Source organism: Danio rerio, chromosome 22 (assembly GCF_052040795.2).
Source record: "Danio rerio strain M-AB ecotype USA chromosome 22, GRCz13ab, whole genome shotgun sequence".
Lineage (NCBI taxonomy): Eukaryota > Metazoa > Chordata > Actinopteri > Cypriniformes > Danionidae > Danio > Danio rerio.
In genome coordinates this window covers 11,193,690-11,207,326 of record NC_141042.1, presented here as the reverse complement: position 1 = coordinate 11,207,326, position 13,637 = coordinate 11,193,690, and the positions used below count along the sequence as shown (strand labels likewise).

The window sequence follows — 13,637 nt, the reverse complement described above, 5'->3', positions numbered from 1 at the left end:
GTTATAGAATATTAATTTTCATATGGTCTACTAAGTCTCTCTATACACACACACAAACTTTTTACAAGTCAACCTAAAAATTGCATAAAACTAATAAAACGATTATTTTGAATACAGGAGGACTCAAGTTTATTTATGTTAAAACAATATTTAATAAATACAATGTCATTTGAGTGTACTCCTCCCCATGCTGGGCACATGAGATGACGTGTGGACACCTCCCAGGACAACATGTGTTTGTGGGTCCCGACAGCTCATTCGCTCACAAATCATGGTCTTGAACTCACCTATGGGGGCAAAAAAACCCTGCGTCTCTCCGGTAGAGGGATTTTATTTTCTTCTTAAAAAAGGTTGAAAATGTATAAAAATAAAAAAAAGAATGAAAATGAATTACTTTTCAGCGTCATAAATAAATATTTCTGGTAAATTTATACATAGTCGAAAAAGAGAAAACGAAACTAATACATCGGTATGTCATGTTACAAAACAAAGATTCAAATAACAACAAATAAAAGATATAATCACATGTCAAAAAGCACACCATTGTACTTGTATAACAGCGTCTGCAGACTCAGGCCAAAGATTGTGACATGGGCATCTGCCAATCAGAAAGCAGATTGTGGGAGGAGTCAAAATAAAGAGCTCTAATAGGCACAGAGAATGAACAGTGTTATTGGCTGAGGGATTTGTCCAGTCACAGGTCAACCAGCGGGCGTGTACGAGTCAACATTAACACAAACGTATAACATCAAATTTCTTCGAAACGGCTGAATGAACACTTTGGTCATGACTGTGGCCCCAACACGGATGAAACTAAATGGCCGCACAGATGATGCGAAGCGCAAATGTTGAAAAAAATGGCTAATAGGGTCGCATAACAGTCTACACATTTGTAAGATGATCCCCATGGAGAATGACGCATGACTTTGTTTGCTACGCAATTGAACAAGAACACAGATCCATTTGTCTGCTTTAAGGCTAATATTGAACTAAACGCACTAAACTTACGTCCCTCCACCAAATTTTAAAGGCTAACATGAAAATACATTCGAGTTTTAAGGTTTTCCTTGTAGTATTATTTTTTTCTTAAAGGAAAAGCAAAAAGGTCTCGGCGGTGCTAACGCTAGGCATGGCTTCTGTCATTCTACGATTCGATTGTTACGAATTCCCTCCGTTGCCCAGTCTGCATTTTTCAATGGTCGAAACAACTATGAATAATCATGTAGGACCACCGTTTACAAAAGTAATAGTAGTACTTACAATTATAATAAAAAAGGTCACATATGTTTTTTTTCTCATTTATCATTCCAGGTGATGCTACAAGGTCTAGCAAACAGCTAACGTATCTCTAAAGTCTTCTCTTACGAACGCAAACAGTCTTTAAAGACAATCACATTTTGAGTTCAGTTCGGTATCCTCTGCGAGGGAACTTAGGCAGGTCCGTGTCCACGCCCTCGCAAGAGACATACATCTAGGGCTCTTCACATTAGCCCTGTGCTCTGGTCCCTTTTGTTAACGAAAAATATATATCACCTTTCTTAACTCCATGCATATTCAGCATTTGGATTTATATAATTTCAGCTTCGTCCAATAGGATTCTTCCATTCGGAATTATGAAGTCCGAAGCAGCAAATCACAACAATCACTGGCCCATAACCTCTATGACATCGTCATCCGAACTGCTCCCACCGTTTTCCGTGAGCGAGGGGTGCGTGTCAGGGCGGCTGAACGCTGTCCCCAGCAGGCTGGAGGACGAGAGGAAGCTGGAGGCGGTGGAGGCAGGGGTTGATGTAGAGGACAAGCCTCTGGGGTGAAGGGAACCTGGAAACAGTGGTTGGGAAAATGGTACCGGGAAGCCAGAAAGCATACTCGCCATGCTTGGGTTCATCATGAAGGGTGGGAGAGAAGAGGAAGTAGAGGACAAGGACGAAGAGGGTACTGAAGATGAAGCAGATGCCAACATTCCAGAGTGGCTGGAGGATGTGGTGTTAGTCGAACAGGTCGAGGAAAGAGTGCTGTTGGACACACCAAGTCCGAGTGGTTCAGTGGGGAACATGGCATGTAGGTCACCCAGAGTCTGTCCAGCTTGCTGCATGAGGTGTGACCTGCTTCCAAGAGAGGGTGGGGTCACGTGACCGAGGGCGCCAAGCAAGGCAGTGTTTAGCGCCATGGAGGGGAACCCAAATCCGCTGTTTAGAGGAAATCCTGGATAACTCCCAGCTGCACTAGTTGACGTTGAGGTCCGTTTGCCACCAGGCTGTTTGGATGTCCGACTTTCCAAAAGCTTTCGTTTCAAACTTTGAACATCCACAGATGATGCGATGTCATTGCTGAGCTGCCGGTGCTGTTCGGGAAGGTGACTTGGGTGTTGGATGGGTCTGTCTGCTCCAGAAGATTCAGGAGTTCCTGAAGATGTTAGATTCTCTGCTGAAGCAACTGCTTCCTTGTTGCTGTGGAATTCTCGGTGGAACCTGGGACTTTCTCGGGAAGAAGGGCGAGGCAGAGCTTCAGGGGTTAAACGTTTTGGCTCTTGAGGAGATGCACGACCATTACTGACAGAATGCAAGGGAGGGCCACAGTCCTCTGTGAAAAAGAAAGATATTTCTTGGTTAATTTTTTTAAATGTGTAGATCAGAGGTCAACAAGTTCGGTGTCCTGCAGAGTTTGGTTCCAACCCTAATCAAACACACCTGAAGAAGCAAGGTAATCAAGGTATCTTGGAGTTGGAGTTAAAAATTAGCAGGATACCAACTGTCCAGGACCAAGTTTGGTGATGCAGGGTGCAGACCAGGGGTGTCCAAACTTGGTCCTGAAGGGCCGGTGTCTTGCAGAGTTTAGCTCCAACCCTAACCAAACACACCTGAACCAACTAACCAAGCTCTTACTAGATATACTAGAAAGTTCCTGGCAGGTGTGTTAAAGAAAATTGGAGCTAAACTCAGCAGGACACCGGCCCTACAGGACCGAGATTGAACACCCCTGGTGTAGACTAACAATTGTGGAATAGTAACCAGATGATTTTCAAATTTCATTAACAATATACCCTATGGGTATTGGATCAATATATCTTCTGCATATCTTTGACATCCTATACAAAGTCTGGTACAAGACAAGTTTTGAATTGTGTAGGTGTGGAAGGCAGAATATTGATGAGACTGTGGGAAGAGCAAAAATTCATATATTAAGGAAGAAAATAAGTTGATTTAGTTTAAGTTGGTAAATGTCCTTCAAGGAAAGCACCTTCTTTTGGCCTCTAAGTGACACAGTTCCTCTGGTGCAAAAGCCCCTATGGAGGAAAGAGTCTTGCAGGAGCATATCTAAAATAATCAACCCACAAAGACCTTTAGGTCACAGCAGCCCAAAATAAGTGTTTTTTTCTCTTAGGAGGAAAAGTTGGAATTTCTAGAACTTTCTATTTGGAAGAAACATATTTATTCACCATCCTTTCAAGCAAAGGAACCTACAACTTTCCCCACATTCAACTTTAAATGAAATACAACACTTAGATTTTACATGTTCCCCCCCAGAACTCAAATGATGTCAATTTTCAAATTTGTCCCAAAGTCTGCCAAAGACTGTTAAAGTAACTGGCAAACCTCTTGAAGCTGTGGCTCCTCCTTCAGGTGGTCTTGGCTTTCCAGAGCGGATGGCAAATATCCTCCCATCATTAGTCCTGATGTAAGTGCCTGCAAGCAAAAACAGAATAACAAGTAAATAAACATTACCAACACCTAAAGAACAGTAAACACTTAACAGTTTTATACCACTGGAGTACCTTTGGATCCTCTGATAACATGAATACTCTCTCCTGCACCGATTCGGGCTTGGACGTCTGTGCTGCTGTTGGAGCCTGGGATCACAATATCTGCAAAGCAAAAACAAGAAACTATCAAATAAACACTCTATAAACTTTGAACTCATTAATAATCGAAAGATCTGTACCAGTGGTTGTGACGACTCGCTGTACGTAAACACCGGCTTTTTGCAGATAGTTGACAGGGAATCCTGTGCTTGAACTAGGGACGCCCATGGGTACCTGTCGGGGCATCATGGGAATTGGTGTGGACTGAACTGGCCTCACACTTGCAACTGGTTTCTCTTCTAAATGAGGAGGAGGGCGCCTGAACGAGAGGTTAGGATGAGCAAACACTTTTACATCATTTACGACACAAAGGCTAAATGTTAGGGTTTTCTGTGAAGGACTCACCAGTTCCTCTGGCTAAAGGCTGGGATATTAGTGAGTCTCTGGTCACTAGCTGGGTAGTAATGTGCGTAAGAGGGCCTTTGGTACGGCACAGATGCCCTCTTCTCATCTTCATAACTTTTCTTGGCTGCTCTCTTTTCCGCTTTGGTCAGTTTCATTTCCTTGCGGTCCATTAAAAGGGATTCATGATGGAAGGGCGGCTGGTGTCAAAAACAGACAGATATTAGCAAAGGAGCCAACATTAGTGTGATCTAATAAATATACATGAGCTAGGCTTTCACAATTTAGAATGTCAAGTAAAATTTTTAAATATGAGAAAATTTCAGTCAGTGTGCAACGAACTTTAGGAAATCAGAACTAGCAAGATTCTGACAAGTTAAGAAGCCACTGTAAAAATGTCCTGATTCACATTTATAAGCGTTCATGATTTGGAAAAGTAGTATTTAAAAACTTCCTGCTGGTACAGAATATTCACCTTGGTTAAGAGGTGTGGGTACATCACACAGGCTTGCTGAATGACCGTCTCCATTTCATTATTAGGCTGCAGCTCTGCGGGATCAGGCTCCTCCTCCACAAAGTGCAACAGCGACTCCACCTCTTTCCTTGTGAAGTTGAGGACGGGGTTCAGATCATCCACGACTCGATCTGATCAACACACAATAATACCAACACGTTTTTACTGTGTGTTTAACACCAAGGTAGAATTTATGGCTATTTTTGGCGAAAGAAAATGCAGATATAGATTAAATTGAAATTTTTTTTTCTAAGAATTCTAAAACTATTTTTGGATTAACAGTGTTAAAATCACTTCAAAAGAATAAACTGAATGAATTCCTCAGAGAATTAAAGCAGACACAATCTAACACAATATTCTTGATGGTTCTTTTACAAAGAGAAGAAGTAGAGATATTATTAATTTCAGAGTTTCTGCAGGTGTCACCAAGTTAAATTTAAGACTTTTAAAGACATTTTTAAGACCATTATGAATGAAATTTTAGACTTGTACAGAGCTAAATGCTAAGGATTTTTTCAAATATCCCAGTTAAAAAGATCTTCACTTGCCCTATCATAAAATGTTGAAAATTTAACGCATTTAATAATACATTAATAATAATGTAGCTTGAATTTATTTTTTTTTAAATTAATTTTCAAGTATATTCATTCACAAAGTCTATAACCCTTATCAAGAATAGAACAAAACATAGCGGTCAATTACTTCAGTCTACAATAATAATGATAATTTAATATGAATAGATATAGGTCAGTATCCACAGCAGTAAATAAATAGAGAACTTCTAAGAAAATGTTACTGTAAGGACAGTAATTAAATGATATTTTTAAACAAAATGTTTTTTAATGAGATGGATTGTTGGTGATTGTATGGGCGTTAATTGCTAGATATACATGTACAAAGGAAAATTAAGACCTGCTAAAAAAGATTTAAGACCTACAACACAACATTTCAGTAGATTTAAAGACTTTTAAAGGACTAAAATTTACCACTTGACAATAAAGACATTTTGAGATCCCGCGGATACCCTGAATATGTGGCTCTTTTTGGATTCTTGTAAGCTATAGGAATTAAAAATGTAAAACAGTAAATATGCTGGGACCATTGTTTTGTATTTACCCCCCTCAAAATGGTCTATACAATCTGCTCCCCCCTGTTAAGAAAATTTAAAGATGTTTCTTTTATAAATATTGTTGCTAATTTCATGAAGTTTTGTTTGTTGTATGTGGAGTCATTCTCTTTGCCGTTTGTTATTCAAAATCAAAACATTAAAACTACTTTCACACAAACTCTCATAAAAAATATAGTTGCCATCTCTTACCGGACATGCCCTGTTTGGACACCTGCCGGTCGTAGATCTTCTTCTCCAGTGTGAAGTCACACACCAGCCTGTAGATGTGGCATGGTTTGCGTTGACCGTATCGATAAACGCGGCAGACCGCCTGCGCATCGTGACAGGGGTTCCAGGAGGCGTCGAAAACCACCACGCGGTTTGCACCGATCAAATTCACCCCCAAACAACCAGCCCTGCAAACACAGCAGACATTTTAGTCCTGACTTTCTTACTATGTAAAAAATAATTGACAACAGGTCATTGATACATAATGCACAATTTTAGGTGTTTATATAGTCACGACACGAAGTGGTGTTCCTGCTAAATCTTAATATTTTTGAATTATTCAACAATCAAGTCAATTATTAAGCGTATACTATGCTTACAACACTTAAACACTGTTCAGATGTTGTATTTCAAGACATTAGTCAGGTTTTTGTCCTCATACTGTTCTGTGTGTAGGACTAGTTTCTTACACATCTCATCCACAGCTGTTTGTTTTCTTTTGTGAAACTGTAATGCAGTCAAAACCTGCCTGGAACTACTCTGACAGCTTTGAGTTAATCATTTTCAGATAAACATACAGGCAGACGCAGCTAATGTGTGGTGTTTGGTAGCAGATTGTTCACCTGGTGGACAGCAAGAAGACCCAGGCCTGGGTGTTTGCCGGGTCGTTGAACTGGTTGATGAGTCTTTCTCTTTCTGAAGCTGATGTGCTTCCATCTAACCCTGTGGAGGAGATAAAACACTGAGTATTAATGAAGGACGCTACTCTGAAACCAAGAGGAAACGTGTGGAGAGTTAATTGACAAGGTCATCATTAATACACATGTATTCTTATATGTATTATATTCAGGGGAGGATTTAGTGATTTGGGAGCCCTAAGCAATTCCAGCCATGGGGCTCAACAGTCCTAGTATTCACCCTTTGTATTTTTATTTTATTTTTAGTTTTTTTCTGGCCTATTTTCTGAAGTAAAAGTAATAATTTCTGGATTGAATAATTACGTAAATTTTATTTGTTAGACCCTCAACATACAAACAGGAATAAACTATGCTATAATAAAATTTATTGACCTTTATTGGTGGCCGCCATATCTCGGGGGGCCAGAAATGTGTGCTTACCTTGCATATTGGTTAAATCCACCCCTGATTATATTTAATAAGTTTTATTGATAGATAATAAAGTCAGCAAACTCACTGTAGTAGTTGATGTTTCGGACCCAGTTGTGCGTGCCAGTCTCTGTTTGGATAGGCATTGGCCTTCGACTCAGGAAATCTTCGATAACCGTGAGTGTTGATAAACTCTGACTGTAAGAACACAACCACATGCAGATATAAGACTGTCAGCGTTGACCAAACACAGAACAATAACATTGTTGACTGACAGTTCACAGAGATTACAGAAGAAGACAAACATCTGCAAACTGTTACAAACACACGTCGCACCTGAAAACCAGCATTTTGTCTCCTCGTGCGACAGTCTCGTCAATAAGGTAGAAGAGCAGCACCATCTTGGCTGAGTTTTCCAGAACACCCGTCTGATAGTTGGTCATGACTTCTTTTGCCTAAAACAAATGCATTAAAATCCCCATGAAATCAAAATAAAGTATTTTAGATGTTTGTTTCAGGATGTTAGTCCTACATCTAGAAGCTAGTGTGCTCCAAAACGGTTTCAAAATATTATAATTTAGAACATATAAACATTCAAAGCCTGCAGTTTGTCACTTCTGCCTAAATGGATCAACGATTCTTGACATCACTTTATACTTCAGTTTGTCATCAAATCTTTTGACTTATGATATGCTCTCTAATCTAGTATCTGACATGCTCCGCTTCTTTCAGTACACTTTTCATTTGATCCCAACTACTCTCACTGGCAGAGCTGTGATAAAAACCAAACCCTATTGGCTTTTTTATTTTTATTTATTTATTTTTAAAGGAGAGGGGCTACTATATGTCCTGCCCTGTCTTCATGTTTTGGCTGAGATTACATCAAACTTTGAATAAAAACAATTCTCATTTTAAAGCCCTTCACGGTCACCTTCAAAATCCTGTCAAATTTATTACAGATCTACAATTCTTTTGCATCTATAGCGTAGAGAGACTGAGTTCAGTAGCTTCATGAAGTAGAATTTTTCTCATTTCTGATGCAAATCAACAGCTGTGATTAGATATTAAAATGATTATACTACCAAGAAAGTAAACAAATCATAATAAAGTAAAAAAAAGCATTTGTATCATAAAACAATAACAAACATTACCCTTTGCCCTTTTCAGTGCTGCAATTTAGAAAAATATTGTACTAAATAAAATAATTTTATTCATTCATTAATTTTCTTGTAGGCTTAGTCCCTTTATTAATCCAGGGTCGCAAAAGCGGAATGAACCCACAACTTATCCAGCACGTTTTTACGCCGTGGATGCCCTTCCAGCTGCAACCCATCTCTAGGAAACATCCACACACACTCATTCACACACACACACACTCATACACTAGGGACAATTTAGCCTACCCAATTTACCTGTACCGAATGTCTTTGGACTGTGGGGGAAACCGGAGAACCTGGATGAAACCCATGCAAACGCAGGGAGAACATGCAAACTCCACACATAAACGCCAACTGAGCCGAGGCTCGAACCAGCGACCCAGCAACTTTCTTGCCTAGAGACGACAGCACTACCTACTGCGCAACTAAGTCGCCTAAAATATTATTATAATAAATATTATTATTGTTTGCATGTGTTTGTTTTTGTTTTAGGGCTACAAAGTTTTATAATATTTGTACTAAATAATAAGCTATGCAGGTACGTAATAAAATAATAATAGAAACAACAACAACAGCAACAAATCAAAACTAAGCAAACAGATAATCAAAATGAACTGAAATTAATTTTACTAAAAATCGTAAACTAAATATTTTGTCATTAGCTTGTATTTTTAGAGCTGCACAGTTTGTAAAAAAGCATTTTATGATTATACAGTTGAAGTCAGAATTATCAGCCCCCCTGATTGATTAGACTGCTTGTTTATTTTTTATCCAATTTCTGTTTAATAGAGAGCAGATTTTTTCAACACATTTCTGCACATAATAGTTTTAATAACTCATCTCTAATAACTGATTTATTTTATTTTTGTCATGATGACAGTAAATAATATTTGACTAGATATTTTTCAAGACACTTCTATACAGCTTAAAGTGACATTTAAAGGCTTAACTAGGTTAATTAGGTGAACTATGCAGGTTAGGGTGATTAGGCAAGTTATTGTATAACAATTGTTTGTTTTGTAGATTATCAAGTATAAATATAGCTTAAAGGGGCTAATAATTTTGTCCCTAAAATGGTGTTTACAAAATTAATAACTGCTTTTCTTCTAGCTGAAATATAACAAATAAGACTTTCTCCAGAAGAAAAAATATTATCAGACATACTGTGAAAATTTCCTTGCTCTGTTAAACATTATTTGGAAAATATTTAAAAAAAGAAGAAAAAAATTCAAAGGAGGCTAATAATTCTGACTTCAACTGTATATCACAAAACTAATACTAATAATAACAATAAATTTTTTTATATATATAAAAAAAATAGCAAACGGTGTCAGTTTCAATACCGTTATGCTGTTATAAAAAACAATGCACTTAAATAGGAGACAAGTATTAAATAATAATTTTTTTTTTTTTAATGCTTACAAATGTGTATGCGTGATTGTCATCACGGGACAGTGTGGAGGAGAGAGAGAGAGAGGTGAGGTAAGATGGCGAGTCGCGCACCAAGTGATCGGCAGTTTGGCAGTATTTCTGGTTTCGACCGAACGAGAAGGGAGACGTGGTAAATACGAACTAGAGGTCTGCATTCCGAATAAAGCTCGGGAGCGGTCAGTAACTCTGGTGTAATTTGAAAGGGAGTGGGCGAGTGTTCTAACAATATTGCTCCCGAGCACCTGCATGGATGCTGTTTATGTGTGTGTGTGTGTTTTAATTTAGCAACAATGTTGTATATAACTACTATAATAACAACAACAACAACAACAACAACAACGAAACATTATTAAACATATATATATATATATATATATATATATATATATATATATATATATATATATATATATGAAGCGTTTAGATGCAAAAACCTGTAAATGCTGTTTGATATTTACTTCTAAGATTAGCATTTTTCTCAAACTTCTGTGTGTAGGCTTAGCAGTTTTAGTGTTATAGTAAATAACAATAAAAACACAAGAGGCTGGGAAAAATGCTCATTTTAGGATAAAATGGCATTTAGAGTTTTTTTCATCTGAACTCTTCATGTGGGATCTGCTAAACTGCAGGTTACAGCAGGTTTTACCCATTCATAAGTGATGACTTGGTTGGCCTTCTCCTGCAGGGGGTTGAGGTGTCCCACACTCATCTGTCTGCTGTTGGCCGCGTCGCTTGTCTTGCTCTTGATGCCCGGAGCGGAGCAGCGCGTCCCGCTGGAGGAGTTCAGATCATCCAGATCCAGATCCTGCTCATTGGCCAGATTCTCCTTCTGCAGAGCCTCGTACAAAACATCTGGATGATTCCAGATCTGGAAGCCAAAAACATAACAACAATAAGAACTATAATTACAACATTGATAACAGTTTAATAATAATAATTGTTAACAAAAACATTGACAAAAGCAGCAGATGGTGTGATTGGAGTCTTGAAGCAAAATCTGAACGAAACATAATAAAAAAAAAAATTGTGTCTAACTTGTTTGATATTAAAACGTATAATACTACTATTAATAATTACGTAATGACAATACCAAGGTAAATAATATATATTTAATAACAACGATAACAAAATCAATTGCTATTTTTATTATAATGAGCAATATTCTGTAAAAACAAGATTATTATGAATGAAAATGTGTAGAAATATCACGATTATTATTGTCTATTATAATTACAGCCAGTATAAGTAAATTACACATGTTCTAATTAATGTAAGTATGTTTTATTATTAATACATTTAATTATTTTAATATTATCAATAAAATAGTAATAATAAAAACAACAACTATGTAGCCTACTTAATTTCATTTAAGTCACTAATACTATTAATAAACAGTTATTTAGTTATACCAGTGAATATATGCTGAACTGATACAAAAACAAGTGAATAATATTTAGCAAATGTAATTATTATAAATATGATAAAATAATAAATATTCGCTAACATAACAATTTTAAAAATAATAAACATACAAACTATAAAAAGTAAAAAAATGTAAAATTAACAAGACAAATTTGCATTTTATAATTTGACCATTAAATAATAAATATTTCACATTAAATTTAACAAACGTTTTATAATAAATCATATTAAATATAAAAATATTAAATGTTTCACAATATTAAAAAATAGTAACAACAATAACCAAATAAATGTAATTTTATCCTTAAATATTTCACAATAAAAGTCATTACTATTTAACAGCAATCAGAAACATGGATTTCCATATAACCGAGCGTCAAAATGAAGTTCAGTGTGTGTGCGTGTTTGCACCTTGCAGCAGACACAGAAGGCTTTGAGCGGGTTCAGGCCCAGCCAGCCGCTGTTTCCTGCCTCTCGGAAGCGGTTCATGAACTCGGTGTAGAGCGCCCTCTGCAGACGGGACAGGCGCACCAGAATGACATGCTCTTCTTTTGGGGGAAGCTGATGACGGAGCACATCATGACCTCGTCTGCACAGGGGAAGAAAAACATCATTTACTTTCACTTTCTTAAATGAAATGTGTCACTATAATGATTAAAATAATAACTAAAAAATAAATATTCAATACAAACACAATAATACATATCCATAACACAATAAATATTAAAAATATATGTAAGGACATAACAATGAATACTGCATTATTACTTTTCAATGACAATTTATAAGTCAATAATCAATACTAGTTTTGAATGTATTATTGTGTACATTAATAATCTATAAAATAACAATTATTAAAATTAATTATTATTATTACTAATAATAAAAGTAGTTTAAAACGCAAACATTTGATTGAAACTATTATTAATATTGTTACTATTATGTTCACATTATTAATAAAATTTGAAAACATTAATAGTTACAATAAAAATGTGTGATAAATAATATCAAATACTATTAATAAATGTTTAACAATGTGCAAAAAATTGCAATAAAAATTAATAAAAATACGATTAATTGTAAATTGAAATTAGATTGTTAACTATATTAAATAAATGTAACAAAACCATTTAGAAATAAATAACACATTAAATCTAATACACACTTAATAACAATAAGAAATAAAATACCTTATGTATAAAAATAGATATTATAATAACAAATGTATATTATTATATATTATGTATATATAAATATATATTATTACTAAAGTAAAAAAATAAACATGTAAACAAAAGAACAAATGGTAATTAAATATTTTTACAATTACAGAAATATGTATATAATATAAAATAATAAAAATACACTATAATAATATATTTATATAATAAATAATATAATAATAATAAACAATGACATTCTCAAAACTAGTGAATAATAAATTTGTAAACAAGAGAACAAACATACATAAAACCTATAACATTTTTGTCTAATAAATAATAGTTATAATAAGAATAATAATATACAATATTCTCCTCATTACTCCAGTAAATAAATTCTCATACTAATATGTCTAAGACTCAGTAAGTAATAAAGTGTTTGACCTCTGGACGAAGCCCTCGAGCAGGCTGTGCAGGACGTGGCTCCTGTATCTCATCAGCTGGACGTCCTGTGGTGTGCTGTCGATACACTGGCCGTTCAAGATGGGTCTCTCGAACATGTTGCTGAACTCCTGTCGAGTGCCCAGGAAATCCGGCCTGACGAAGTCCACCATGCACCAGTACTCGATCAGGTTGTTCTGCAGCGGGTAACCGGTCAGCACCACCCGCCGGCGTGAACGAATGTTCTTCAGGGCCTGAGAGGTGCTGGCGTGACAGTTCTTAATGCGGTGACCCTCGTCACAAATCACCACATCCGGCCCGGGACGAGACAGAGCGCGCTCAATAGCTGAACACACACACATACATCATTTGGACAATTAGTTTCTTTACTGTAAAAAAATGTAAGCTAAATCTAATTTTGTGTGTATTTATAAATATATATATATATATATATATATATATATATATATATGTGTGTGTGTGTGTGTGTAAACAATAGTCCTAATCTATTTCCTGTATTACGATTTAATTTCCATAGCTTCCAAGAATCCAAAAATGTCCACATATTGATAAATAATGTTACGATCGCTGTTTAAGTTATTTAAGTTGCCTCTTGTTAGTTACAAAATAGTTTGACAATAAACAGGAAGGCTGCATGTACACTGAAGATCTTGATGATCAATTCCGATTTTGTGACTGTATCTGATTTTTTGCTGACCTGCTTTACATCATCTTTTAAAAGTGACTTGTATTTGATTGTCTGCATTTACTTAGCACATGGCAAAGATGCAATGACCAGGGTTAAAAAAAAAAAGTCCAGTCCTCCAGTCCTGTATTCAATTTGTTCACTGGGTTTAATTTTTTGT

General features: G+C 36.1%; 1 protein-coding gene and 1 long non-coding RNA gene across 4 annotated transcripts in view; one reads left to right on the top strand and one right to left on the bottom strand.

The window, feature by feature from the left end:
* Positions 1 to 105: 105 nt before the first annotated feature.
* The window catches only part of rad54l2 (RAD54 like 2), a 37,243-nt gene continuing 23,711 nt past the window's right edge, over positions 106 to 13,637 (bottom strand). For all 3 annotated transcript variants that reach the window (XM_087303915.1, XM_087303916.1, XM_087303914.1), the window contains exons 10-22: positions 12,775 to 13,117; positions 11,582 to 11,759; positions 10,395 to 10,616; positions 7,497 to 7,615; positions 7,249 to 7,358; positions 6,678 to 6,777; positions 6,037 to 6,242; positions 4,680 to 4,849; positions 4,208 to 4,404; positions 3,943 to 4,121; positions 3,776 to 3,865; positions 3,597 to 3,686; positions 106 to 2,583 (exon numbers count right to left, since the gene is read on the bottom strand). In XM_087303915.1, the coding sequence (XP_087160041.1) occupies positions 1,643 to 2,583; positions 3,597 to 3,686; positions 3,776 to 3,865; positions 3,943 to 4,121; positions 4,208 to 4,404; positions 4,680 to 4,849; positions 6,037 to 6,242; positions 6,678 to 6,777; positions 7,249 to 7,358; positions 7,497 to 7,615; positions 10,395 to 10,616; positions 11,582 to 11,759; positions 12,775 to 13,117 (2,945 nt within the window). In that variant the 3' untranslated portion in view covers positions 106 to 1,642. The remainder of the gene's footprint in view (positions 2,584 to 3,596; positions 3,687 to 3,775; positions 3,866 to 3,942; positions 4,122 to 4,207; positions 4,405 to 4,679; positions 4,850 to 6,036; positions 6,243 to 6,677; positions 6,778 to 7,248; positions 7,359 to 7,496; positions 7,616 to 10,394; positions 10,617 to 11,581; positions 11,760 to 12,774; positions 13,118 to 13,637) is intronic.
* On the top strand, positions 4,968 to 8,483 carry LOC147838448 (uncharacterized). The gene is made up of 2 exons (XR_015521724.1): positions 4,968 to 6,977; positions 7,024 to 8,483. It is a non-coding gene; the product is annotated as an uncharacterized LOC147838448 (long non-coding RNA).